We start from the raw sequence: 27,917 nt of genomic DNA, 5'->3' as shown, positions 1-27,917 counted from the left end.
ATATAGTAACAAATTCAATTTTAAAACTAGAAAAAAATGAACATAACATTACCTGGTTTTACTGGTGTCACACTTTTTTCAGGTGTTTGAACATCCTTTTCTATAATGAAAATATATTTTGGTTGTTTAATTCAAACTTATTTTCACATTGTCAAGTTTTTCAAGTTGAGAATTACAGTATATTAGAAAACCTTAAACGAGTTTTGTAATGTGCCTTGTAGCACAGTCATACAAGGGATAATGTGTGATTTTCAAATGTGTTATTAAGAGTATTACTGTTTTCTGTCGCACAAAATAATTGAAATACAGTGCATAATTTCTGCTCATTATAGATTCTTTTTTTCAGTTGTGGCTTCAATGGTAAAACATAGGAGGCTATAATGGAAAGTGTAAATAAGTTAATACAAACAATATCTGCTCATTATATGTAAACAGTAAAGATTGAGATATACTCTGTGGAAGCAGTACATATAGGAATGTATGGTTAAGAAGTCAAATATGTTTTTCTAAATTAGCTTGATGAGCTCTATTTTTGTTAAATTTATATAGTCAAACATTTGAATAAATCCAAAGCTAATCTTTTTGATGAACCAAATGTTTTGCCCATACTCATGTCTAATATATATATATATATATATATATATATATATATATATATATATATGCTGAATTTTTAAATTACTGTTATTGTTAATTTTTTTAAATTAAAAGTGTGAAGCAAAAGCTGTTTGAATACAAGTAATGCAGCTATATCATTTGCATAGTATGAATGCTCATTGGTTGATAGATGCTTCCTAGTAATGCTCATTGGCTGATAGGTACATGCTGCTAATGTTCATTGGTTGAGAGCAAGGTACTTCATGATAATGCAAACTAGAGTTGTGCATTTGGGACTCGATTAAATGCAAAATCACTCAACTTTGCTGATTCCTCCCATACATGAAAAGGCAAATACACTATTGGACTAAATGAATGAAGAACAAATAATTTCTTGTTGAAATAGGTTTGTTCATTCATTCTTACTGGTTGAAACCAAAAAAAGACGTGGAGGGGGTATTTTTTGGTTAGAAAGCTCCTTTGTTTGTAATGATGTTCTGGAGATCTGACCATTCATATATCCATTGTTTCCTGTCCAATCCTGCCATAGTAATATGAATGACTGTTTTTAGAGACAGCTAATCAGGCACTAAATATTATCTAAAAGTAAAATAAAATATCACAATAAATTGGTTTAACACGGGTGAAAAATTTAACAAAAATAAAATGTGAACAAAAAAAAAAGAGAAAATAGCATCATAGTGTAAAATTGTAGAATACAAAATACTAGATGGACAAAAGCTGAGCAATTATAATCACATTTACTAGATCATTAACAGCGCTAGAATATACACTTTATAAAGGGATACTAAACCCCAAAAAATATTTCATGATTCAGATAGAGCATGCAATTTGAAGCAACTTTCTAACTTATCAATTTTTCTTTGTTCTCCTGCTATCTTTATTTGAAAAAGAAGGAATCTAAGCTAAGGATCTAGCCAATTTTTGGTTGAGGACTCTGGACAGCATTTATCCACCAATTAGCAAGCACAACCCAGGTTGTGAACCAAAAATGGTCCGGCTTCTAAACTTACATTCTTGCATTTCAAATAAAGATAGCAAAAGAATAAAGAGAAATTGATAATAGGAGTAAATTAGAAAGTTGCTTAAAATTGCATGCTCTATCTGAATCATGAGATATAAAATGTGGGTTCAGTGTCCCTTAAGGACAAACCTGTAATAAGCTTGGTGACATCAAAGGATTTTTTATTAGCACAAGAACTACATTTCTTTTTACTCTTGGCATAGTATTACTAAAACCTTTAGATCCAGTGCATTTACCACATTTTTAGAAACCTACTACATCTTTATTTAGCCATGTAGCATTCCTTTTATCTCTTATAAAACTCTTAGTAACTTTCTCTTTTATACTGGCCGCTTTTCTAAAAATGATATTCGGTCTATTTTAAATTATTTCATATAAACCTGAGTCTTTAAGAGTTCCTTTAGTATTCATAAGTTATTTATTTTGTTAACAATAATCTAATATAATAGGGCCTATTCTATTTTCCCTATTTTGAAAATGACACTGTTCCGTATTATTCTCACTCCAGTCATGCTGGCCATTTACAAAAAGATCTTCCCACATGACCATTTATAAATTAGCATAACTAGGTGCGAACGTTGTGCCCATTGCGGTACCATTAATTTGCAAGTAAAATTGATTGTCATACCAGAAAATAATATTTTGCACCCTGTATTATAAAGTCTCTCTAAACAGGAGAGAGAATTTTATCATCACTTAATACCTTTTCTACTGAAGCTATTCTCTTTTCAGTTTTGATATATATATATGTATATATATATATATATATATGTGTGTGTATATATATATATATATATATATATACTGTATATATATATGTAAAGTAAAGAGACATCAGCCGTAACAAGCCAGTACTTCTCTTCCCATTTATATTTTTGTAAATTCTGTATTATATTTAAGGTGTCTTTTAAATAAGTAATTAATAAGTAATACGTATTTTGTCAATATATAAAGACAAATTGGTTGTTAGAGAGCCCACTCTGGAAACAATTGGTCTCCCTTGAGAGTTATCCAACAATTTATGGATCTTAAGCAAAATATAAAAGTGGGATTCTTTGGGTGCTTTACATTTATACATTCAAACTCATTTTTATTAAAATTTTCTGTATTCTTTCCTTCTTCTAAAAATATTTTAAACTTATTCTTAAATTGTTTCATTGGGTTATTATTTAATTTTACATATGTGTTCTCATCTTCTAATTGTCTTTTACTTTCCTTATCACAATTCTCTTTGTTTAATATTGCAACTTCCCATTTATCTACAGGTTTAATTATAATATTCTGTATTATTCTGTAGCCCCTTTAAAGCTTTGGTCTCTTTCTCACTCATATTTAATTTATAATACTTCTTGATCTTATTTACATCTTTCATAACGGAATCTAAAAATAATTCCATGGGAGTTGTCTTACAATTAACTGGATTCAATTTAGACTTAGGTTTTATATTAACATGTATAATCTAAGACTTTTTATCTTTAACTTGTTTAGTAACCAAATTATGCATATTTTTTTAAACTTACATTTCTAACAAATTTGTTTAAAGGGACACTGAACCTAATTTTTTTTCTATCGTGATTCAGATAAAGCATGCAATTTTAAACAACTTTCTAATTTACTCCCATTATCAATTTCTTTTCATTCTCTTGATATCTTTATTTGAAATGCAAGAATGTAAGTTTAGATGCCGGCCCATTTTTGGTGAACACACTGGGGCCTAGTTATCAAGCCGTCAACCTCACAGATCGATTCTTACGACACTCCAGATGTTCCGCACACAATCTCACTACTTTTGCTAGTTATCAAAAAACTAGCAGGTACGCTCGGCACTTTTACGGCCCAGCGTACCTGGTTTTCAAACCGCCAGCCTGGAGGCGGCGGATCCCATAGAAATCAATGGGAGTCTGACCATAGCCAAAGTACAAGTTCGCTGCTGCCAGACATCCCATTGATTCCTATGGGAGATGTCTACACCTAACACCCTAACATGTACCCCGAGTCTAAACACCACTAATCTGTCCCCCCTACACCGCCGCAACTAAATAAAGTTATTACCCCCTAAACCGCCGCTCCCGGAGCCCACCGACACTATAATAAATATGTTAACCCCTAAACCGCCGCTCCCGGAGCCCACCGCAAGCTACTCTATACATATTAACCCCTAAACCGCCACTCCCGGAGCCCACCGCCAACTACATTATACCTAGTAACCCCTATCCTGCCCCCCCATACCGCCGCCCTCTATAATAAATTTATTAACCCCTATCCTGCCGATTCCCGCACCTCGCCGCAACTAAATAAATAGTTTATCCCCTAAACTGCCACTCCCGGACCCCCGCAACCTATATTAAATTTATTAACCCCTATCCTGCCCCCCTACACCGTCGCCACCTATAATAAACTTATTAACCCCTATCCTGCCCCCTTCTACACCGTCGCCACCTATAATAAACTTATTAACCCCTATCCTGCCCCCCCTACACCGTCGCCACCTATAATAAATGTATTAACCCCTATCCTGCCCCCCACTACACCGCCGCCACTGTAATAAAATTATTAACCCTTAAACCTAAGTCTAACACTAACCCTAACACCCCCCTAACTTAAATATTAATTAAATAAATCTAAATAATATTTCTATTATGAACTAAGTTAATCCTATTTAAAAATAAATACTTACCTATAAAATAAACCCTAATATAGCTACAATATAAATAATAATTATATTGTAGCTATCTTAGGATTTATTTTTATTTTACAGGTACCTTTGAATTTATTTTAACTAGGTACAATAGCTATTAAATAGTTATTAACTATTTAATAGCTTACCTAGCTAAAATAAAGAGAAATTTACCTGTAAAATAAAAACTAACCTAAGTTACAATTACACCTAACACTACACTATACTTTAATAAATTATTCCTATTTAAAACTAAATACTTACCTGTAAAATAAACCCTAAGATAGCTACAATATAATTAATAATTACATTGTAGCTATCTTAGGATTTATATTTATTTTACAGGTAACTTTGTATTTATTTTAGCTAGTTAGAATAGTTATTAAATAGTTATTAATTATTTAATAACTACCTAGCTAAAAGAAATACAAAATTACCTGTAAAATAAATCCTAACCTAAGTTACAATTAAACCTAACACTACACTATCATTAAATTAATTAAATAAACTACCTACAAATAACTACAATTAAATACAATTACATAAACTAACTAAAGTACAAAAAATAAAAAAAGCTAAGTTACAAAAAATAAAAAAAATAAGTTACAAACATTTAAAAAATATTACAACAATTTTAAGCTACTTACACCTAATCTAAGCCCCCTAATAAAATAACAAACCCCCCCAAAATAAAAAAATGCCCTACCCTATTCTACATTAAAAAAGTTCAAAGCTCTTTTACCTTACCAGCCCTTAAAAGGGCTTTTTGTGGGGGCATGCCCCAAAGAGTTCAGCTCTTTTGCCTGTAAAATAAAAATACAATCCCCCCAACATTAAAACCCACCACCCACATACCCCTAATCTAACCCAAACCCCCCTTAAAATAACCTAACACTAATCCCCTGAAGATCATCCTACCTTGTCTTCACTCAGCCGAGCAGCGATGGAACCGAAGAGGACATCCGGACCGGCAGAAGTTATCCTCCAAGGGGCGCTGAAGAAATCTTCCATCCGATGAAGTGATCCTCCAAGCGGCGCTGAAGAAATCTTCCATCCGGGCGAGGTCATCTTCCAAGAGGCGCTGAAGAAGTCTTCTATCCGGGCGAGGTCATCTTCGAAGCCGGGTCTTGAATCTTCATCCCGCCGACGCGGAACATCCTTCTTTCCCGACGAACTACCGACGAATGAAGGCTCGGCGGGATAAAGATTCAAGACCCGGCTTCGAAGATGACCTCGCCCGTATAGAAGACTTCTTCAGCGCCTCTTGGAAGATGACCTCGCCCGGATGGAAGATTTCTTCAGCGCCGCTTGGAGGATCACTTCATCGGATGGAAGATTTCTTCAGCGCCCCTTGGAGGATAACTTCTGCCGGTCCGGATGTCCTCTTCGGTTCCATCGCTGCTCGGCTGAGTGAAGACAAGGTAGGATGATCTTCAGGGGATTAGTGTTAGGTTATTTTAAGGGGGATTTGGGTTAGATTAGGGGTATGTGGGTGGTGGGTTTTAATGTTGGGGGGGTTGTATTTTTATTTTACAGGCAAAAGAGCTGAACTCTTTGGGGCATGCCCCCACAAAAGGCCCTTTTAAGGGCTGGTAAGGTAAAAGAGCTTTGAATTTTTTTAATGTAGAATAGGGTAGGGCATTTTTTTATTTTGGGGGATTTGTTATTTTATTAGGGGGCTTAGATTAGGTGTAAGTAGCTTAAAATTGTTGTAATATTTTTTAAATGTTTGTAACTTATTTTTTTTATTTTTTGTAACTTAGCTTTTTTATTTTTTGTACTTTAGTTAGTTTATGTAATTGTATTTAATTGTAGTTATTTGTAGGTAGTTTATTTAATTTATTTAATGATAGTGTAGTGTTAGGTTTAATTGTAACTTAGGTTAGGATTTATTTTACAGGTAATTTTGTATCTCTTTTAGCTAGGTAGTTATTAAATAGTTAATAACTATTTAATAACTATTCTAACTAGCTAAAATAAATACAAAGTTACCTGTAAAATAAATATAAATCCTAAGATAGCTACAATGTAATTATTAATTATATTGTAGCTATATTAGGGTTTATTTTACAGGTAAGTATTTAGTTTTAAATAGGAATAATTTATTAAAGTATAGTGTAGTGTTAGGTGTAATTGTAACTTAGGTTAGTTTTTATTTTACAGGTAAATTTCTATTTATTTTAGCTAGGTAAGCTATTAAATAGTTAATAACTATTTAATAGCTATTGTACCTAGTTAAAATAAATTGAAAGGTACCTGTAAAATAAAAATAAATCCTAAGATAGCTACAATATAATTATTATTTATATTGTAGCTATATTAGGGTTTATTTTATAGGTAAGTATTTATTTTTAAATAGGATTAACTTAGTTCATAATAGAAATATTATTTAGATTTATTTAATTAATATTTAAGTTAGGGGGGTGTTAGGGTTAGTGTTAGACTTAGGTTTAGGGGTTAATAATTTTATTACAGTGGCGGCGGTGTAGTGGGGGGCAGGATAGGGGTTAATAAATTTATTATAGGTGGCGACGGTGTAGGGGGGGCAGGATAGGGGTTAATAAGTTTATTATAGGTGGCGACGGTGTAGGGGGGGCAGGATAGGGGTTAATAAATTTAATATAGGTGGCGACGGTATAGGGGGGGCAGGATAGGGGTTACTAGGGATAATGTAGGTGGCAGCGGTGTCCGGGAGCGGCGGTTTAGGGGTTAATACATTTATAAGAGTTGCGGCGGTGTCTGGGAGCAGCGGTTTAGGGGTTAATACATTTATAAGACTTGCGGCAGGGTCTAGGAGCGGCGGTTTAGGGGTTAATACATTTATAAGACTTGCGGCAGGGTCTAGGAATGGCGGTTTAGGGGTTAGTAACTTTATTTAGTTGCGGGGGGCTCCGGGGGCGCCGGTATAGGGGGTAGAACAGTGTAGTTTAGTGTGAGTGCTTAGTGACAGGCTAGCAAGAAAGTTGTCAAACAGCCGAAGAGCAGCGAGATCGGATGTTTGATAACTCTCACAGTCCTGATATATAAAAAAATGAAGGCGCCTAAATATGCAAACGAATAATGTGTACAAAAAGTTATCATGTGATGTATATCCCAAAAGCTTGACTGCCCTCTTCAACAAAGGACAAGGATTGAAAATATGTGTGAAATGTGTTCACAACTGTATTCTTGAAGTGATAGATAATTATATATAAATGTACATATGAGTGTACAAAAAATATATATATATCAAAATAACTGTGAATATAGATATAAACACTGTGCCTAAAAAGTGTTACTATTGTGTCTTCCAAATAAAATAAATAAAGATATCGAAAACAACCTCCAGCAACTGTGTTGCTGAGATGATGTAACTATCAATGCGAGAGATGTTACAGACGCACCATAGTATCAAACAGTGTTAGAGACACATATTGGTGGAGGTATAACATAAATACCAGTACATACAATAAGTGCCCAAAAACAAAATAGGGTGAATAAAAAGTTCTTATCCAAAGTTCATGGAGTGGAGATTATTTCCTCCGGGTGTTCCCTCAGATAGCGGGTATGCGGCAGCAAATACTCCTTCCAAAACTGATGGCACCAGTGACGATCTGCAGATAGAGGGGAGAAAAGAAGGAGGCGCCACAATAGTGTGAAATCGTAGATGAATAGGACCCCCACACAACGATACAAGATCACTTACTAGATTCAGAGCACTTGAGAAGTGCCACAAGCACAGGCTGAACTATTCACAAGCTGTCCAGCGAGCTTATCCTCACGATCAACTCCGATCCAGTAGCCAAAGTGAAGATTACATGAAACCCCACAGGTACTTGGGGTTGCAAAGATGCCCAATGATGGTACAAGTATCCTCCTCAGGGCAAATGCACAGCTAATATTATTGTGTCAAAAGCTGATAGCTGATAAAAAGTTAAAAATAGCTTTTCAAAGCAAAGATAAAATCAAGCGTGATGACAGATAGGTTAAAATATAACATATAAGTTTATTAAAACCTAATACACTACGCGTTTCCCGGTCACAACAACCGTTTCATCAGGTGTATCACCTGATGAAACGGTTGTTGTGACCGGGAAACGCGTAGTGTATTAGGTTTTAATAAACTTATATGTTATATTTTAACCTATCTGTCATCACGCTTGATTTTATCTTTGCTTTGAAAAGCTATTTTTAACTTTTTATCAGCTATCAGCTTTTGACACAATAATATTAGCTGTGCATTTGCCCTGAGGAGGATACTTGTACCATCATTGGGCATCTTTGCAACCCCAAGTACCTGTGGGGTTTCATGTAATCTTCACTTTGGCTACTGGATCGGAGTTGATCGTGAGGATAAGCTCGCTGGACAGCTTGTGAATAGTTCAGCCTGTGCTTGTGGCACTTCTCAAGTGCTCTGAATCTAGTAAGTGATCTTGTATCGTTGTGTGGGGGTCCTATTCATCTACGATTTCACACTATTGTGGCGCCTCCTTCTTTTCTCCCCTCCAACTCTCACAGTCCGCTGCTCATCGCCCCGCGGCTTTTTGACAGCTTTTTTTGATAACTGAGGCGTATTTTTTCAGGTCTGCGGCGGCGAAGGTAGGCGAGCTTAGGCGGGCGTATTGGGCCGGCGAAGGCAGGAAAGTTGGCACGTTGATAACTACCCCCCATAGTGTTGTTCTTGCTGATTGGTGGGTACATTCACCTACCAAAAACAAGTGCTTTCCATGGTTCTAAACAAAAAAAAATTAGCTTATATGCCTTCTTTTTCAAATAAAGAAAGCAAGAGAACGAAGAAAAATTGATAATAGGAGTAAATTAGAAAGTTGTTTAAAATTGCATGCTCTATCTGAATCACAAAAGAAAAAAATTGGGTTCAGTGTCCCTTTAAACTTATATAGGTATCAAATTTATTCACTTGTTTACTAGGTGCAAATTTTAGTCCCTTACTTAAAACAGCTTTTTGTTCTTGAGTTAATTCAACCTTACTAAGATTGAAAATTCCAGTATCTTTTAATTCTTCTTTATACCCACTCTTTCCTTTTTTCCGTTCATTTTCTTTTTTCTTTCTTGAAGTTTAAACATCTTTCTCTAAAAATGTTATTTGCCTCTTCCTGTTTTTTAACACTTTAAAAGAGTTTTTTAGTTTTTATTTCAAACTTTTTATACTGATTTTGGGCACTATTTCCCCTCTGTTGATGCATTTTATGTCCTACCACCTCCCATTGATTATCCTAGTGGTTGCTATTATTCCTTCTATGAAATGCTTTTTTAGAGGGGATTACAATTTTTTTTCTTTTTAAATCTGTATTATGTTTTTTTTCATAACCCCTTTCTTTTCTTTCTAGATAATCTTTTTTCCCCTGATAAATTTCTTTCTTTTGTTTTCTTTAATTTCAGATTTAGATTAATTCAAATTATTTTTTATTTCCTCACATTAAGGTTATTTAATTCTTTATTTCTTTCACTTTTCACTAACATTAAAGGGACACTGAACCCAATTTTTTTCTTTTGAGATTCAGATAGAGCATGTAATTTTAAGCAACTTTCTAATTTACTCCTATTATGAATTTTCTTCATTCTCTTGCTATCTTTATTTGAAAAAAAAGGCAGCTAATCTTTTTTATTGGTTCAGACTCTGGACGGCACTTTTTTTATTGGTGGATAAATTTATCCACCAATCAGCAAGAACAACCCAGGTTGTTCACCAAAAATGGGCCGGCATCTAAACTTACATTCTTGCATTTCAAATAAAGATACCAAGAGAATGAAGAAAATTTGATAATGGGAGTAAATTAGAAAGTTGCTTAAAATGTCATGCTCTATCTGAATCACGAAAGAAAAAAATTAGGTTCAGTGACCCTTTAAGTGCCATTAACTCAAGTTTATATGGAATAATTGAAGATAGACCAAATATCATTTTTGGAAAAGCACCCAGTATCAAAAAGAAAGTTACTAAGAGTTTGAGAGATGAAGAGAATGCCATATGGCTAAACAAAGATGAAATAGGTTTCTACAAATGTAGAAAGTGCACTTGATGTTACGGTTTTAGTAATACTATGCCAAGGTTAACAAATACATGTAGTTCTTGTGCTAATAAAAAATAATTTGATGTCACCAATCTGATTACTTGAAGCTCTGAGATTATGTACTTGAATGTTCATGCCAACTTCAGTACATAACTCACACCTCTAGGGCTCTAATAACTCGGCTAGCAGAACATGTGTATAACCTCAAGCAAGGGTTTGATAAACACCCTTTGTCATTACATTTTAAAATTAAGCATAATTGTGACCCTAAACATATCATTAGATTCATGGGGATTAGAAAAGCATCTCCATATTGGAGAGCTGGGGACACCATGAATTAATTGGCCAGACTTGAAATGAAATGAATATTCATGATGAATTCCCTTATCCCAGGAGATCATAATAAGGACTTTGAACTGCAATATTTTTTATATATTTTTATTTAAGTTATAATTTTTACTAATATATATTTTATGAATATAAGTTTTATAAATATATTTTAATATTTTATATATCATTTATATTAGCATTGAATGTACAAGCAGTTTCAAGAACCTGATATGTAATCCTATGGACACTTTTATTTCTAACATTTTTATAAAATATTAAATTTAAGTTGAAATATGCAGAAACCCAAATTGGTACAGTGGTTTAAACCAGGGATTTAGGACTGAAGGTTGTGAGTTTGAATCCCAGGATATATTAATTGATTTCTTTTTATTTACTTTTTTATTCTATTTTTTAGAAGGCTAGTTAGTTTCTACTAATATTTTTATGAGCCTCTGCAGGACAGATGTTTTATTTTTAACTTAATAATCCAGCAACCTGGGTTTGAATCCTGACATGGGAACCATTTTTAATAAAGAGGATATCATTTTTTTATAATTGTTTTTATATTTATAATTGTATATGTGCCAAACTGTAAGTATTGATGGAGTTTTACCGATTGAGTTATATAAACCAGTATAATTTTTTTAATATAGTTGTCTTTATTATTCCATTTGAATGTCACAGAGCCAGAACTTGGAGTAATGAAGCAAGTATCCAATCAGATACATCGGATGGATTGAAAAGGTAAAAACTGGATGCTGGACAATCTCCTTTAAAAAGCTAAAGTTTATTAGCGAAAGATACGTTGGAGTCAACAAGTATTATTGACTCAGTACACCATGTGGAGCATCATCCGGTCTGTGTTGCTGTGTGCATGTTCTCTAAACCCTTAGTGATCATTTTAAGCCAATTTATTTATGTTTTTTTAAATTAATATTTTGTATCCTGCATCACTGACCACTTTGTATCCAGTTTTGCCCTAGGATATCCTTATAAAGCACAAACTCTAGAGCTGTTGAAGCTCTAGTAAACATGAGTATAATTGCACACCAGTTCTTTCCATCTAGGATTTTGTATTCAACCAATTTACACTGTGATGCTATTTTCTCTTTCTTTTTAACGAAACATCATATGAACTGTTTATAAAAGGACTGTTGTAAACCTCATTAAAATGACTCATACTCCTGACATTTGTGGTATTGTTTTCGGTTTGTATCATTTGTGTATAGGTTTCATTTATTAAATGTTGCCCAATAAAGCCTTAACCTAGCATAGAGGTGGGAGAATAGAGGAGGCTCAGACATTTGTAATCACTTTAACTAGAGCTATTAGAACATGCAGTTTTGTGACTTCAGTCAGAGAGTTGTATGTTCTGTTACTATTGAAAGAAAGGTTAATTTAATAGTTTGAATCATATATGTTTGTATATACAATCATATGTAAAAGTTTAGGCACCCCTGACAATTTCCATGATTTTTATTTATAAATAATTGGGTGTTTGGATCAGCAATTTCATTTTAATCTATCAAATAACTGGTTTAGAGGAAGGCTACAAAAAGCTATCACAGTGTATTAAGCTGTCAGTGTTCACAGAGTGAGGAAATGGAAGACCACAGGCACAGTTCTTGTTAAGGCCAGAAGTAGCAGGCCAAGTAAAATATCAGACAGGCAAAGGCAAAGGATGGTGAGAACGGTCAAAAACAGCCCACAGACCACCTCTAAAGACCTAAAACATCATCTTGCTGCAGATGGTGTCACTGTGCATCATTCAACAATTCAGCACACTTTGCACAAGGAGAAGCTGTATGGAAGGGTGACGTGGAAGAAGCCTTTTCTGCACACATGCCACAAACAGAGTCACTTGAGGTATGCAAACGCACATTTGGATAAGCCAGCTTTCATTTAGGAAGAAGGTGCTGTGGACTGATGAAACAAAGATTGAGTTATTTGGTCATAACAAGGGGCGTTATGCATGGCAGCAAAAAAATACAAAGTTCCAAGACAAACACTTGCTACCCACAGTAAAATTTGGTGGATGTTCCATCATGCTGTGGGGCTGTGTGGCCAGTGCCGGTACTGGGAATCTTGTTAAAGTTGAGGATTGCATGGATTCCATTCAATATCAGCATATACTTGAGAATAATGTTGAGGAATCAGTCACAAAGTTGAAGTTATGCCGGGGGTGGATTTCAACGACCCAAAACACTGCTCAAAATCTACTCTGGCATTTATGCAGAGGAACAAGTACAATGTTCTTGAATGGCCATCCCAGTCCACAGACCTGAATATCATTGAAAATCTGTGGGGTGATTTGCAGTGGGCAGTCCATGCTCTGCAACCATCAAACCTTACTGAACTGTAGATGTTTTGCAAGGAGGAATGGTCCAAAATACCTTCATCCAGAATCCAGACACTCATTACAGACTATAGGAAGTGTCTAGAAGCTGTTATTTCTGCTAAAGGAGGCTCTACTAAATATTGATGCAATATTTCTGCTGGGGTGCCCAAATTTATGCACCTGTCTAATTTGGTTTTGATGCATATTGCACATTTTCTGTTCATCCAATAAACCTCATTTCACTACTGAAATATTACTGTGTCCTTCAGTTATTTGATAGATCAAAATGAAATTGCTGATCCAAATACCCAATTATTTATAAATTAAAATCATGGAAATTGTCAGGGGTGCCTAAACTTTTGCATACAACTGTATACTACATGCATATATCTCTGGTAGATTGTAGACCTATATTTGATATAACATATGTGTGTATGTGTAACAAAAATCTACATTGTACTAAAGTATGTGATTATTGACAAAGGTGGTAGGACAAATGGGAAGTAATAAACTAACAACAGAGACTTTGGACAAAATGTATAAAGCTTTGAGATGCAGCTTTTTTAGCTTCAGTGCAGGCTCCCATAAGCCTGCACACAAGCTCTGAGTTAGCGGACCAAAATCATCCAGGACAAGTCAGACCGGGGTGATTGACAGCCTCTGCTGGTGCAAGATTGGCCATTGCTAGCAAGGGGCGGCATTGCACCAGCAGCTATACCGCGATACTGGGTAGACAGGTTTGCTGGGGTGAGCCTTGTTTGCCCGGTGATTCTTAAATGTCGGCCAAAGTCTTCACATATGTAAAGTAATTTACTCTACACAAGGATGTTAGCTTGCCCCACAAAAAGATCTCAGGTGACAATATATATATATATATATATATATATATATATATATATATATATATACAAAGCAAGTAGCTAAAAACAGTCCAAGAAAAAAAGCAGGCACTCTCCATTTAAACTGCAAAATTTACTAAGTGACGTTTCGGGGTTTCACCCTCGTCCTCAGACTTACATCCAGATGTAAGTCTGAGGACGGGGGTGAAACCCCGAAACGTCACTTAGTAAATTTTGCAGTTTAAACGGAGAGTGCCTGCTTTTCTTCTTGGACTGTTTATATATATATATATATATATATATATATATATATATATATATATATATATATATATATATAAGCAGGGGAGAGTTGGGATGGAAGGCTGATAGGTGTACACACACACACACTGACACTCTACACAACAAACCTGCACTTACATGCACTCACACACACATAAAGTTATATTAGAAAGGAAGAAGAGGGGTTGGTAAGTAAACACACACACACAAACACACACTGCAAGAACATATAGATTGTATAGATTGTTTGTAAGTGTGAATGAAAACCTTTTTTTATTTAATTGTTCTCTGTAACCTCTTAATTTGATCCAAATTAAAGCTCTCTCTCTGGTAAAGAATAGTATGTATGTATATATATATATATATATATATATATATATATATATATATATATATATATATATATATATATATATGTATATATATAAAAAAGTTCAAAGTAAACAAGCACTCCAGAAATCCAAATCACATGCCCAGGGTGCAGCAGATAGGTAAATAGAAAGTGATGAAGAGTGCACTCACCAGGACTTTTCAAAGTTTTATTCCAATTATGTTGAAAAGTCCTGGTGAGTGCACTCTTCATTACTTTCTATATATATATACTTAAATATGTAGCACACTTGGCTAAACATGATCAGGTTTATGCGTTAGTAGGATGTTAGTTTTTTTCCACTTTTTGCACGTCATTGAAGGTGATGAGAGAATATGTTGATGCAATGGTATATTTTGACTTCGAATTTTTGCACGCATCTAGTTAGTGCAAAAACTTTTTACTTTCAATTTGTAATACACACGGTATGCAACACGCAACTAACTTACTTTTAGAGGGAGATAGGGTGCAAGCATGAATGATAATTACCGCTCCACTCGTAATCTGGCCCTTAATCAGGCAATAACAATCGCCTAGATTACAAGTTTTGTCGGTAAAGACCCGCAGTGCTAACGAGCCTTTTTTTTTCAGCATACCCTTAAGCCAACGCTGGTATTGCAAGTTGTCTGAATGGCTGCGTTAGCCTCAGAAAAGGGAGCGTGGATCAAATTTAGCTCCACTTCAACTCTCAATACCAGCGTTGCCTACGGTAGCGGTAAGCTGGAAAAACGTGCTCATGCACGATTTCCCCATAGGATACAATGGGGCTGAGCTGGCTGAAAAAAAACCTATCACCTGCAAAAAAGCAGCGTTCAGCTCCCAACGCAGCCCCATTGTTTCCTATGGGGAAATAAAAAATATGTCTACACCTAACACCCTAACATGAACCTAAACACCCCTAATCTTACACTTATTAACCCCTAATCAGCCGCCCCCGCTATCGCTGACACCTGTATTTTATTATTAACCCCCAATCTGCAGCCCAGCCCGGACACCGCCGCCACCTACATTATCCCTATGAACCCCTAATCTGCTGTCCCTAACATCGCCAACACCTATATTATATTTATTAACCCCTATTCTGCCACCCCCAACGTTGCCGCCACCTACCTACACTTATTAACCCCTAATCTGCCGACCGGACATCCCCGACACTATAATAAATATATTAACCCCTAAACCGCCGCACTCCCGCCTCGAAAACACTATAATAAATTGTATTAACCCTTAATCTGCCCTCCCTAACATTGCCGCCACCTACCTACAATTATTAACCCCTAATCTGCCGCACCCAACGTCGCCGCTACTATAATAAAGTTATGAACCCCTAAACCTAAGTCTAACCCTAACACCCCCCTAAGTTAAATATAATTTAAATTAAACAAAATAAATTTACTATAATGAAAAAAATTATTCCTATTTAAAACTAAATACTTACCTATAAAATAAACCCTAATATAGCTACAATATAACTAATAGTTACATTGTAGCTATTTTAGGATTTATATTTATTTTACAGGCAACTTTGTATTTAATTTAACTAGGTACAATAGCTATTAAATAGTTAATAACTATTTAATAGTTACCTAGTTAAAATAATTACAAAATTACCTGTAAAATAAATCCTAACCTAAGTTACAATTACACCTAATACTACACTATCAATAAATTAATTAAATAAATGAACTACAATTATCTAAACTAAAATACAATTAAATAAACTAAACTATAATACAAAAAAAACACACTAAATTACAGAAAATAAAAAAAATTACAAGAATTTTAAACTAATTACACCTAATCTAAACCCCCTAATAAAATAAAAAATCCCCCCAAAATAAGAAAATTCCCTACCCTATACTAAATTACAAAGTAATCAGCTCTTTTACCAGCCCTTAAAAGGGCTTTTTGCGGGGCATTGCCTCAAAGTAATCAGCTCTTTTACCTGTAAATAAAAATACAATACCCCCCCAACATTGCAACCCACCACCCACATACCCCTACTCTAAAACCCACCCAAACCCCCCTTAAAAAAACCTAACACTAACCCCCTGAAGATCTCCCTACCTTGAGTCGTCTTCACCCAGCCGAGCCGAATTCTTCATCCAAGCGGGGCAGAAGAGGTCCTCCATCTGGTTGAAGTCTTTATCCAAGCAGGGCAGAAGAGGTCTTCCATCCGACTGAAGTCTTCATCCAAGCGGCATCTTCTATCTTCATCCATCCAGAGCAGAGCGGCAGCATCCTGAAGACCTCCGACGCGGAACATCCATCCTGGCCGATGACTGAACGACGAATGAAGGTTCCTTTAAATGACGTCATCCAAGATGGCGTTCCTCGAATTCCAATTGGCTGATAGGATTCTATCAGCCAATGAGAATTAAGGTAGGAAAAATCTGATTGGCTGATTGAATCAGCCAATCAGATTTTTCCTACCTTAATTCCGTTTAGTTTATTTAATTGTATTTTAGTTTAGATAATTGTAGTTCATTTATTTAATTAATTTATTGATAGTGTAGTATTAGGTGTAATTGTAACTTAGGTTAGGATTCATTTTACAGGTAATTTTGTAATTATTTTAACTAGGTAACTATTAAATAGTTATTAACTTGTTAATAGCTATTGTACCTAGTTAAAATAAATACAAAGTTGCCTGTAAAATAAATATAAATCCTAAAATAGCTACAATGTAACTATTAGTTATATTGTAGCTATATTAGGGTTTATTTTATAGGTAAGTATTTAGTTTTAAATAGGAATCATTGTTTTCATTATAGTAAATTTATTTCGTTTAATTTAAATTATATTTAACTTAGGGGGGTGTTAGGGTTAGGGTTAGACTTAGGTTTAGGGGTTCATAACTTTATTATAGTAGCGGCGACGTTGGGGGCGGCAGATTAGGGGTTAATAATTGTAGGTAGGTGGCGGCACTGTTAGGGAGGGCAGATTAGGGGTTAATACAATTTATTATAGTGTTTGCGAGGCGGAAGTGCGGCGGTTTAGGGGATAATACATTTATTATAGTGGCGGGGATGTCCGGTCGGCATATTAGCGGTTAATAAGTGTAGGTAGGTGGCGGCGACGTTGGGGGAGGCAGATTAGGGGTTAATAAATATAATATAGGTGTCGGCGATGTTAGGGGCAGCAGATTAGGGGTTTATAGGGATAATGTAGGTGGCAGTGATGTCCGGTCGGAAAATTAGGGGTTAAAAATTTATATTATAGGGTTTGCGATGTGGGGCGGACTCGGTTTAGGGGTTCATAGGTAGTTTATGGGTGTTAGTGTACTTTTAGCACTGTAGTTAAGAGCTTTATGTTCTGGCGTTAGCCCATAAAGCTCTTAACTACTGACTTTTTTTTGCGGTTGGAGTCTTGTCGGTAGAGGCTCTACCGCTCACTTCTTCCAAGACTCGTAATACCAGCGTTAGGCAAATCCCATAGAAAAGATAGGATACGCAATTGACGTAAGGGGATTTGCAGTAGCCTCGAGTCGCGGAAGAAAAGTGAGCGGTGAGCCTCTACCTGTCAAACTCGTAATACCAGCGTTAGATAAAAAGCAGCGTTAGGACCCCTAACGCTGCTTTTTAAGGCTAACACAGAACTCGTAATCTAGGCGAATGTAAGTTTAAATGCTGCTTTTACATATAGATGGTATAGCACTTCTGTGAACATTGTCCCTGTCATGTCAGGTAGTTTTAAATATATTTTAAATACATTTGTTGAAAAAATGTAATCAATTTTTACCAATATGTAAATTAAATGTTCATTTATGCCATTTTAATTAACATATTTAATGGCCATGTAGCAGTCATAGACCCTGATTCCCTAAACACTCTGTTTAAATGAGATCTAAAACGATCCACCAACACTGCAAGATCCTTCACAATATTCTATAAAGGCAACATTGTCTGTATCTCTCTAAAGGGTGTTCCCTGCATTTCTTAATGTGAGACGTGCACAGGTAATGCAATACTACATGAAATCAGTGTTTTGTTGCTTTGTTTTTTATTTACATTTTACCACTATCACTTCTGCACTATTGTGTGTTTACCCCCTCAAAGTATTCACTGCACTCTGGTGTTTTTTCCTCTCTTGTAACTCTCTTATGGTACGTGAATAGAGTCCCTGTCAATCTGGAAAGTATTCACTGCACTCTGGCGTTTATTCCTCTCTTGTAACTCTCTTATGGTACGTGAATAGAGTCCCTGTCAATCTGGAAAGTATTCACTGCACTCTGGTGTTTTTTCCTCTCTTGTAACTCTCTTATGGTATGTATATATTTATCTAGAGCAAATTATTTTAGGTTGTTAATTTAGTCCTACATTTGTTGTACTGTTATCCTATGTCTTACTTCTAATGTTTTGTTAATTGCCATGTGATGTTCAATCCTTATCAATACTTGCTATTATTCTAAAATTTATAGCTGTCTTATGCCATAGTTTTAACCTCCTCCAAATGTTATTGTCTGTTTACTTAACTCACCTTGACCAGACCAGAATCTAACTTTCAAATTGGCCCTTCATTTGTCTCCGATTTATCAATCAAGTAATTTAGTGGACACAGCTGACTTCCCTGCCTATATATTTTAACATCAGCTTGGGATGTGCATTGCACTAACAACATATGTTCACATTTTCAAAGTAAACATTTTATAAGTGAGGCATTAACAATAGAATTATACAAGAATTAAGTGAACATTTTATAAGTGAGGCATTAACAATAGAATTATACAAGAATTAAGTGAACATTTTATAAGTAAGGCATTAACATTAGAATTATACAAGAATTAAGTGAACTTTTTATAAGTGAGGCATTAACAATAGAATTATACAAGAATTAAGTAAACATTTTATAAGTGAGGCATTAACAATAGAATTATACAAGAATTGAACAAGGATTGGGCAAGAAGCAAGACACAAGGCAAGTACTTCTGTAATATTATGTTTTATGTACCTTGTTGTTTCTACTGTGTCTTATGTGATTAATTGGTTCCCACTTTTGTAAAAATGCTCAATATATTCACATTCCTTTTTGCTGCCTCTTGTATCTATAACAAAATACATTATTCAATTACTTTTCCCTCTCCACCTGCACTGTTCATCAGCCCATCTCTCTTAAACTCACCTTACTTTTGTACTCATGAACTTTACCTATTCCTAAACACTCTCTCTCTTCCCCCTGCACTCTCATTACTGCAAATCTGTATCTCATCTCATGTCACTCTCCCTTTTGCTTTTACTAACTGCTGGTGACATCCCCCCTAATCATGGTCCCCAACAACTTCCTAGCCATGCACATCCATGTGTACCGTCCCATAGACTCAGAAAACAAAACTCTGCCAACCTTACTCACATTCCTCTTGCATCAAAAGCCACTACCCCTTTCACTTGTGCATTCTGGAACTCTTGCTCTGTTTGCAACAAGCTCACTTCTATACATGACCTCTTTATCTCTCGCTCCCTCAACCTTCTGGTCCTAACAGAAACCTGTCTCTCTCCCCTAGACAAAGCATCCACTGCTGCTCTGTCACATGGGGGTCTCCACTTCAGCCACACTCCTAGGTCTGGTAATAGACAAGGAAGTGGTGTAGGTATTTTACTTTCCTCTCGTTGCACCTTTCAACAAATACAACCCATATCTTCCCTCACATTTTCCTCATTCGAAACCCACATGATTTGCTTATTCTCTCCTCTCTCTATACGTGTTGCAGTCATATACCGACCCCCTGGCTCCTCAACTCAATTTCTAGATCACTTGGCTGCCTAGCTACCTTATTTCCTTTCTTCAGACAACCCTGCCCTCATTCTTGGTGACTTCAACATCCCTCTTGACAATCCCACTGCCTCATCTGCAAAACAACTTCTGCAACTCACTTCCTCTTTCGGTTTGTCACAATGGACTGATTCTCACACTCACCCAGACGGTCACTCCCTTGACCTGATCTTTAGCTATTGATGCGCTCTCTCAAACTTCACAAACTCCCCCTTTCCTCTTTCTGACCACCACTTCCTTACTTGCAACATATCATCCCTCCCTACAACTCTCCCTCCTTCTACTCCTCACACCAAACTTCACAGAAGCATTATGTCATTAGATCAGCAACAGCTTGCTAATTCCCTCAAACCTCTCCTCTCATCCTTCTCCTCCTTTTCCTGCCCTGACCAATCTATCTGCCACTATAATTCCACCCCTACATCCGTCCTTGACAATCTGGCCCCTCTTACCATTGCTCGGAAATCACACACTCATCCTCAGCCCTGGCATACTCTTCTGACACGGTACCTACACAGATGTTCCCATACTGCTGAGAGGCACTGGAAAAAATCTTGGAGTTCAGCTAATTTTCTTCATTAGAAATTCAACTTGAACTCCTACTATTCTGCCCTTAATCTCTATAAGCAACACTACTTCTCTACTCTTATTTCTAATCTTTCTTCAAACCCAAAACGTCTGTTCTCCACTTTCAATACTCTTCTCTGCCCTCCCTCACCTCCTAATACAACTTCTCTGTCAGCTCAAGACTTTGCCAGCCACTTAATCTACAAAATCGACTCCATCAGAAATGAAATCAGCTCTCAGCATAATTCTATTCTCTCACCCCCTCAAATGCTCTCAATCAACCACAACCCACATAACCTTAAACTTAGCTCATTCTCCCCTGTTACTGAGGAAGAAGTTTCGGCACTTATACTGCGCTCTCACCTCACTACCTGTCCCCTTAAACCCTATCCCCTCACAGCTACTCCCCTCCCTATCTGCTACCATTACCCCGATACACAAATTTTTAACCTCTCCCTCAGCACCGGTATATTTCTCTCATCTCTGAAATATGCACTAGTCAAACCTATCCTCAAAAAACCTTCCCTTGATCCTACCTCCCCATCCAACTACCGCCCTATTTCCCTCCTCCCTCTTGCCTCAAAGATTTTTGAAAAACTAGTATATGCACGCCTATCCCATTTCCTTACATCAAACTCCCTCCTTGACCCACTGCAATCTGGATTTCATCCCCATCACTCCACAGAGACAGCAATTGTTAAGGTTACCAACGACCTACTTACAGCAAAATCAAAAGGCCACTTTTCTCTGCTTATTCTCCTTGATCTGTTCGCAGCCTTTGACACTGTTGACCACCCTCTTTTGCTCCAAACCCTCCAATTATTTGGCATCTGTGACACAGCCCTCTCGTGGCTCTCTTCCTACCCGTCAAACCGTACCTTTAGTGTAGCCTTCTCTGGGGCCTCCTCTGCCCCATCACCACTTTCTGTTGGAGTACCGCAAGGCTCTGTCCTCGGTCCCCTTCTCTTCTCAATCTACACGCCATCACTATGTTCCCTAATAAAGTCCCACGGTGTCCAATATCATTTGTATGCAGACAACACCCAAATCTACTTCTCTGCACCAGACCTATCTCCTTTCTTGCTAACCGTGTCACTAACTGTCTTTCTCACATCTCTTCCTGGATGTCCTCTCACTACCTCAAGCTAAATCTCTCCAAAACCAAGCTCCTTATTTTCCCTCCTTCTTCCAAAATCTCCAGCCCCAATCTCCCTATAACTGTTGACAACTCCATCATTACCCCTAACCTGCATGCCCGATGTCTCGGGGTCACATTTGACTCAGATCTTTCTTCACTCCTCACATTCAGTCCTTGGCTAAAGCCTGCCGCTTCCACCTTAAAAACATCTCTTTAAATTAGACACTTCCTTACACAATCCACTCTCTCATCCTTTCCCGCCTCGATTACTGCAACTCTGTCCTCTCTGGTCTCCCCACCTGCTGCCTAGCTCCTTTACAATCCACAATGAATGCCTCTGTCAGGCTCATCTTCCTTACACGTCTCTCTTTATCTGCTGCACCTCTCTGCCAATCCCTTCACTGGCTTCCTCTTGCTTCTAGGATCAAACACAAAATTCTCACTCTGACATACAAAGCCCTCAACTGCACTGCCCCCCCTATATCTCAGACCTTGTCTCCAGATACTCTCCCTCCTGTCCCCTTCACTCTGCTCATGATCGCCTAATCTCCTCCTCTCTTGTTACCTCATCACACTCCCGTTTACAGGACTTCTCCAGACTGGCTCCCATCTTGTGGAACTCTCTGCCTCACTCCACAAGACTCTCCCCTAGATTTGAAAGCTTCAAGCGCTCCCTAAACACTCTACTGTTCCTGGATGCATACAACCTAGGCTAACCTTTCTTTATACCAGTTCCTCTCCTCCATCGCTATCCCCTGAACCCCCTTAGCATGTAAGCCTAAGAGTCCAGCTGTTTGTAGATCATCTTCTTAAGAGCTGACTACAACAATGCAACTCTTGGCAGGGCCCTCTACCCATTTGATCCATATAATTGTTTTGTTCTACTCCGCATTTGTTTATAGCGCTGCAGAATCTGTTGGCGCTCTACAAATAACAATAATAATAAATATTAATAATAATAAAGGTCCTGAGTGGAAACCACTGCTGATCCATTCAGCAGTGATAGTGCACAAGAGTAGTGGAACTAGCGCTGCTGATTATATCATGAAAATTTCCGCTCAGGACCAGCAGTGCTCTGAGAGTCCCAAGCAGGGGTTAAACACACAGCAGTTCAGGGTCTTAAAATTAAATGCTCTAACAAATTAGAATATGTATTTTTTTAAAGGTTTGATTGATAAATTATTGTTGCCAAAATCTGAGCATGCAGACACCAGTTGTTGGATTTTCTACAATGTGAAGTATTTACATGTGATTAAGCATGTAAATGGTTTAAACAACATTCTTTGCACAGTCAAATATATAAAAGTGATAACAGCAAATCTTATATATCTTTGCTAATATAATAAATACCCAGGTTTGTCTTTGTCAAGAAGGAGAACTATTTTGGAACTAAAGAAGCATTACAATAATAATATCAATGTTCTGTTTATAATAATCATTAGTAAATAGAAATTCAAACAAATTTTACATGGGTAGCATTGTTGGAGCACTTTTAATAGTATTTTTTGTTTTTGTTTGAATTTTATCATGACCATGATATTAAAGGTGTATAATGTATCACACATTATAAATTGCCTCCATTAAAAAAAGATTTGGTTATAACCCCCCCCCCCTTATCAACAGCTCATTGATATCTACTACAGACATGCTACTTAACAATAGGCTCCATCTTCTACTAATGAATAATTGCTTTGAAATATCACTGTCAATATCACTGAAGTTCATTCAATAAAACATTATTTTTTTTTAAATATAATAAATGCTGGTTAACTGGAACTAAGCAGTAACTTCCCAGTATGCACATTCTATTGTGCAACAGGATTTTGTCATCTCTTGTATCATTTTTGTGCATACCAAATATTAGCTAAAGTTTCAGAAAACTATTTGATTAATCTGTTTTAGGTTATGGTAGACTCAAAGTATCACATCAGCACAATGGACTTTTTTTATCGGAAAGTTAGAGTTTTTTAATAGCAAAATTAAATTTTACTGGGAAAAGGACATAGGTCAGGGCAGGTGATAGCATTATGAATGGCTGTGTTGGCTTTAGACATCAGTTTACTGGGCAGGTAAGATGAATACAAGGCACAGTCTAGCATTTCAGTGTATTTAAAACATTTTTATAGACCTTTTCAAAGCAATGCAAGTGGAAATTTTGAAAAGACAAGTATATCATTTACGATATTAATCTTAAAAGAATGAGTTGGATTGTCACCAAGGTAATTACAAAACATAATAAAAGCACATAGCAGATTGTAGTGAAATTCAGCTATGCTTCATATAAACTGTTTTTATAGAGAAATACAAATCTAATACTTTCAGGAGGGGAATTGTGTCTTTTGTAATAATACTTTTTTGTACATATTTATCATTTATCAAGTAGGATTATATCAGTTTTGATACATCAGTTATTTATTGATCTGAGACTTCCTGACATTTAATTCTACTACAGAACCTCACTTTTTATGTTAACAGATATCAAGATTAGTATTCAGTGGGCTAGATTACAAGTGGTGCGTTATTTACCGATCCCGCTCAAGTATAAACTATGCTAGAAGTAAGCTTTTTGAGCGTGTTGAGCGGGTGAGCAGATAGAGCGTATTAAAAGTTGAAAATAAAAAGTTTGAGCGCAAGCAAGACTCAGCCCACGCTAACTTGAGGACTTCGGATATTGTGACCGATCTAATGCATTCACCCCGTAGACTTCAATAGAAAATGTATAAGAAAAAAAAAACACTTATCACTTAACTAACATTTATCACTCACTTGCTAACCCGTCAGGAGTTATTAATATTTCACATTCCAATGTTCTTCACATACAGGAATATGTAATTTTTATTGTAAATACATACATCCTATCTATCTATCTAAATATCTATCTATCTATCTATCTATCTATCTATCTATCTATCTATCAGATATATCAGTATAAATATATATATTTTACAACAACATTATCATATATATATATATATATATATATATATATGTCTGTAGTTCTGGAGATTTGTTATTAGCGCTTTAATTCAGTTAGATTCTAAATAAATGTGTATAAAATCCTAAAATGCAGCTTTCCTTATTTTCTCACTACCACCTTAGTAAGATAGTTTTTTAAAAGAATCGAAACACATAGGTAGAAAAGAGCTTCAGTATTAGTTCATACACATATGCACAGAGGATATATATATTCCAAAGGAGGACCCAGCATTCGCTCAACTCTGCATCTTCCGGGGCAGCTCCAACCAATACACACAATTTTTCACAAACAAAGGCACTCTCCGGTATTTCCATCAACAAATACTTTACTAGATGCAGTTAATGCAGTAAAGTATTTGTTGATTGAAATACCAAAGAGTGCCTTTCTTTGTGAGAAATTATATATATAAATATATATATAAAGTATAATAATGTTTTTAAGCGACTATTAGCAATAAGCTTATAATTCAGGTGCTCACCCTGTATAACCTCATGGTTATGTGATATATCATCTGCCAAAAGGGACAGGTCGTCCCTATCTGTGGTAATGATGAGTAGATTCTTGTACTGAGTTAAACACATATAAAAACGAGTTTGCAGGTATGGTATATTATTTATTATTTATATTGAAATAGTAGATATTCTCATTTAAACTTTTCTAATTCTACAATATACAAACACTTATGACTAGATTAGTGTCATGCTAACTGTTGCACAATCGATATTGGATCTAAAGTTTTACTGTTCACACGGGTCAAAAATAGTGCGCGTATAACAAGTTTTAAGTAAACCCAATCACTTGAGCACATTTTAATTTAACACATGCAACTTTAGTGCTCTGGTTAACATTTAAAAGTACAGTTAGACTCATAATAACACTATATAATAAAAATGGTTTACAAAATATTGCATAAAAATGAGAGAGAGAGAGAGAGAGAGAGAGAGAGAGAGAGAGAGAGATACAGGTGTAGATATATATTTTACCAAAAAACATTAGATAATTACAAATAAATAAATATTTATGACTAAATAGAAAATATTCTGTGAAATATTCATATTTTCATGTTGGTTTAATGCACTTTAGAAAATGCGATCAGGTTAGCAAACGTTGGGTTTTTGTTAGTGTTGGTTAAGCCCAATAGCGAAAACATTTTTTTACTTTAACTAGTTATAAGCACAGTATCCGACACACGCAAAAAACTTACTTCTAGCAGAGTTAATGCTCCACTCATAATCTAGCCCTATATTTGATAAAAAATATACACCAATCTATAGAAAACTTCTCCCAAGCTGTTATTGATCTTTTTGCCTATGACCCCAACCTTGCTGTTGGCTTGTACCAATAAACATATCAACTGACATTGCACTATAACAGCTAGGGAGTAGTAATTCTACAGATTGGTGTTTGCTAACTAACAGTGAGTAATGCCGTTTTCCTGCACCCACAAGCAGCCTTTTACCTTCCCACATTGACTGCAGTTATATGAACTCTACTTTGCCCCACTTCCTGATCCAACCTGATATATTTCAGTCGGCATCTGAGAACCTTCCCATTACTATGACCTGGAACCAATCTAGAGCCACTTGACAATGTAGACAGGTTCCCACACTGCTCAGCAGCTGACACAGAGGATGCCGGGCTAAATATTTGCCTTTAATGGAAGTCGCTCGGGGGAAGGTTTCCGACTAGATAGCATGGCTGAGGAGGTAAGTTACAAGATGAATCTCCCTTGTACTTCTAAAGAGGACATTCCAATACCTCCTATAGTGGGACTAAATTCCTTTTTCATCAACTATACTGCTAACGTATTATAAGAAGAAAGTTTATACCTCATAAGTGGACTACCAATTTCTCTTATAAACTTCATACTAGTGGACTGGTTCATATATTTTGGTAATTTAGTGAGAGACAACCCCTACCTTTATATTTGCCTAAAGAATATACACTCATTAGCTCAAATTATATATATTTTATTCTACTTTAAAAATCATACCAGTTACATTATAATTGATATCATATTAAACAGGCAACTAATAATTCCCATTGTCTTGCCAATGTTGCCAATGTTTATCCATTAATTTTAATTTTATAATTCCTAAATGTAAGATACAGCAATTTTCTTAACATTAATGAAGAGGATAGTGGAACTTCACAATGCACTAGGTTACACACCATTTCAAGGGTTAAAGTATTGGGGTTTAACAACATGTTAGATGTAGGATTAGATTGTAAAGGTTGCAAAGCCTAATATTTAGTTGTTAACTTTAGGCAGATCATGTGATCATCTATAATTTTTTTAATATAAAGAAAAAATTCTATAATGGTAGCTGAAGTATCTGAATTAAATTAAAGGAAATACACGCATGTAAGTGAATTTTCTCCAACATTGGTGTGTCCGGTCCACGGCGTCATCCTTACTTCTGGGATATCTCTTCCCCAACAGGAAATGGCAAAGAGTCCCAGCAAAGCTGGCCATATAGTCCCTCCTAGGCTCCGCCCACCCCAGTCATTCTCTTTGCCGTTGCACAGGCAACATCTCCACGGAGATGGTTAAGAGTTTTTTGGTGTTTAAATGTAGTTTTTTATTCTTCTATCAAGTGTTTGTTATTTTAAAATAGTGCTGGTATGTACTATTTACTCTGAAACAGAAAAGGATGAAGATTTCTGTTTGTGAGAGGAAGATGATTTTAGCAGACAGTAACTAAAATCGATTGCTGTTTCCACATAGGACTGTTGAGATGAAGTAACTTCAGTTGGGGGAAACAGTTAGCAGACTTTTCTGCTTAAGGTATGACTAACCATATTTCTAACAAGACCATGTAATGCTCGAAGGCTGTCATTTCCCCTCATGGGGACCGGTAAGCCATTTTCTTAGTCAAACAAACAGAATAAAGGGCTTAATATGGGCTATAAAACTGGTAGACACTTTTATGGGCTAAATCGATTGCTTTATTTGGGCATTTTATTCATGTTTATGCTG

General features: G+C 36.0%; 1 protein-coding gene across 50 annotated transcripts in view; it reads right to left on the bottom strand.

Moving 5' to 3' along the window:
• TRDN (triadin) overlaps positions 1-27,917 on the bottom strand; it is a 950,114-nt gene that overhangs the window by 120,838 nt on the left and 801,359 nt on the right. For all 50 annotated transcript variants that reach the window (XM_053710723.1, XM_053710722.1, XM_053710726.1 and 47 more), the window contains one exon: positions 53-100. In XM_053710723.1, the coding sequence (XP_053566698.1) occupies positions 53-100 (48 nt within the window). The remainder of the gene's footprint in view (positions 1-52; positions 101-27,917) is intronic.

This window comes from Bombina bombina, chromosome 4 (genome assembly GCF_027579735.1).
Source record: "Bombina bombina isolate aBomBom1 chromosome 4, aBomBom1.pri, whole genome shotgun sequence".
NCBI classification, from domain to species: domain Eukaryota; kingdom Metazoa; phylum Chordata; class Amphibia; order Anura; family Bombinatoridae; genus Bombina; species Bombina bombina.
This window is presented reverse-complemented; position numbering and strand designations above follow the sequence as displayed.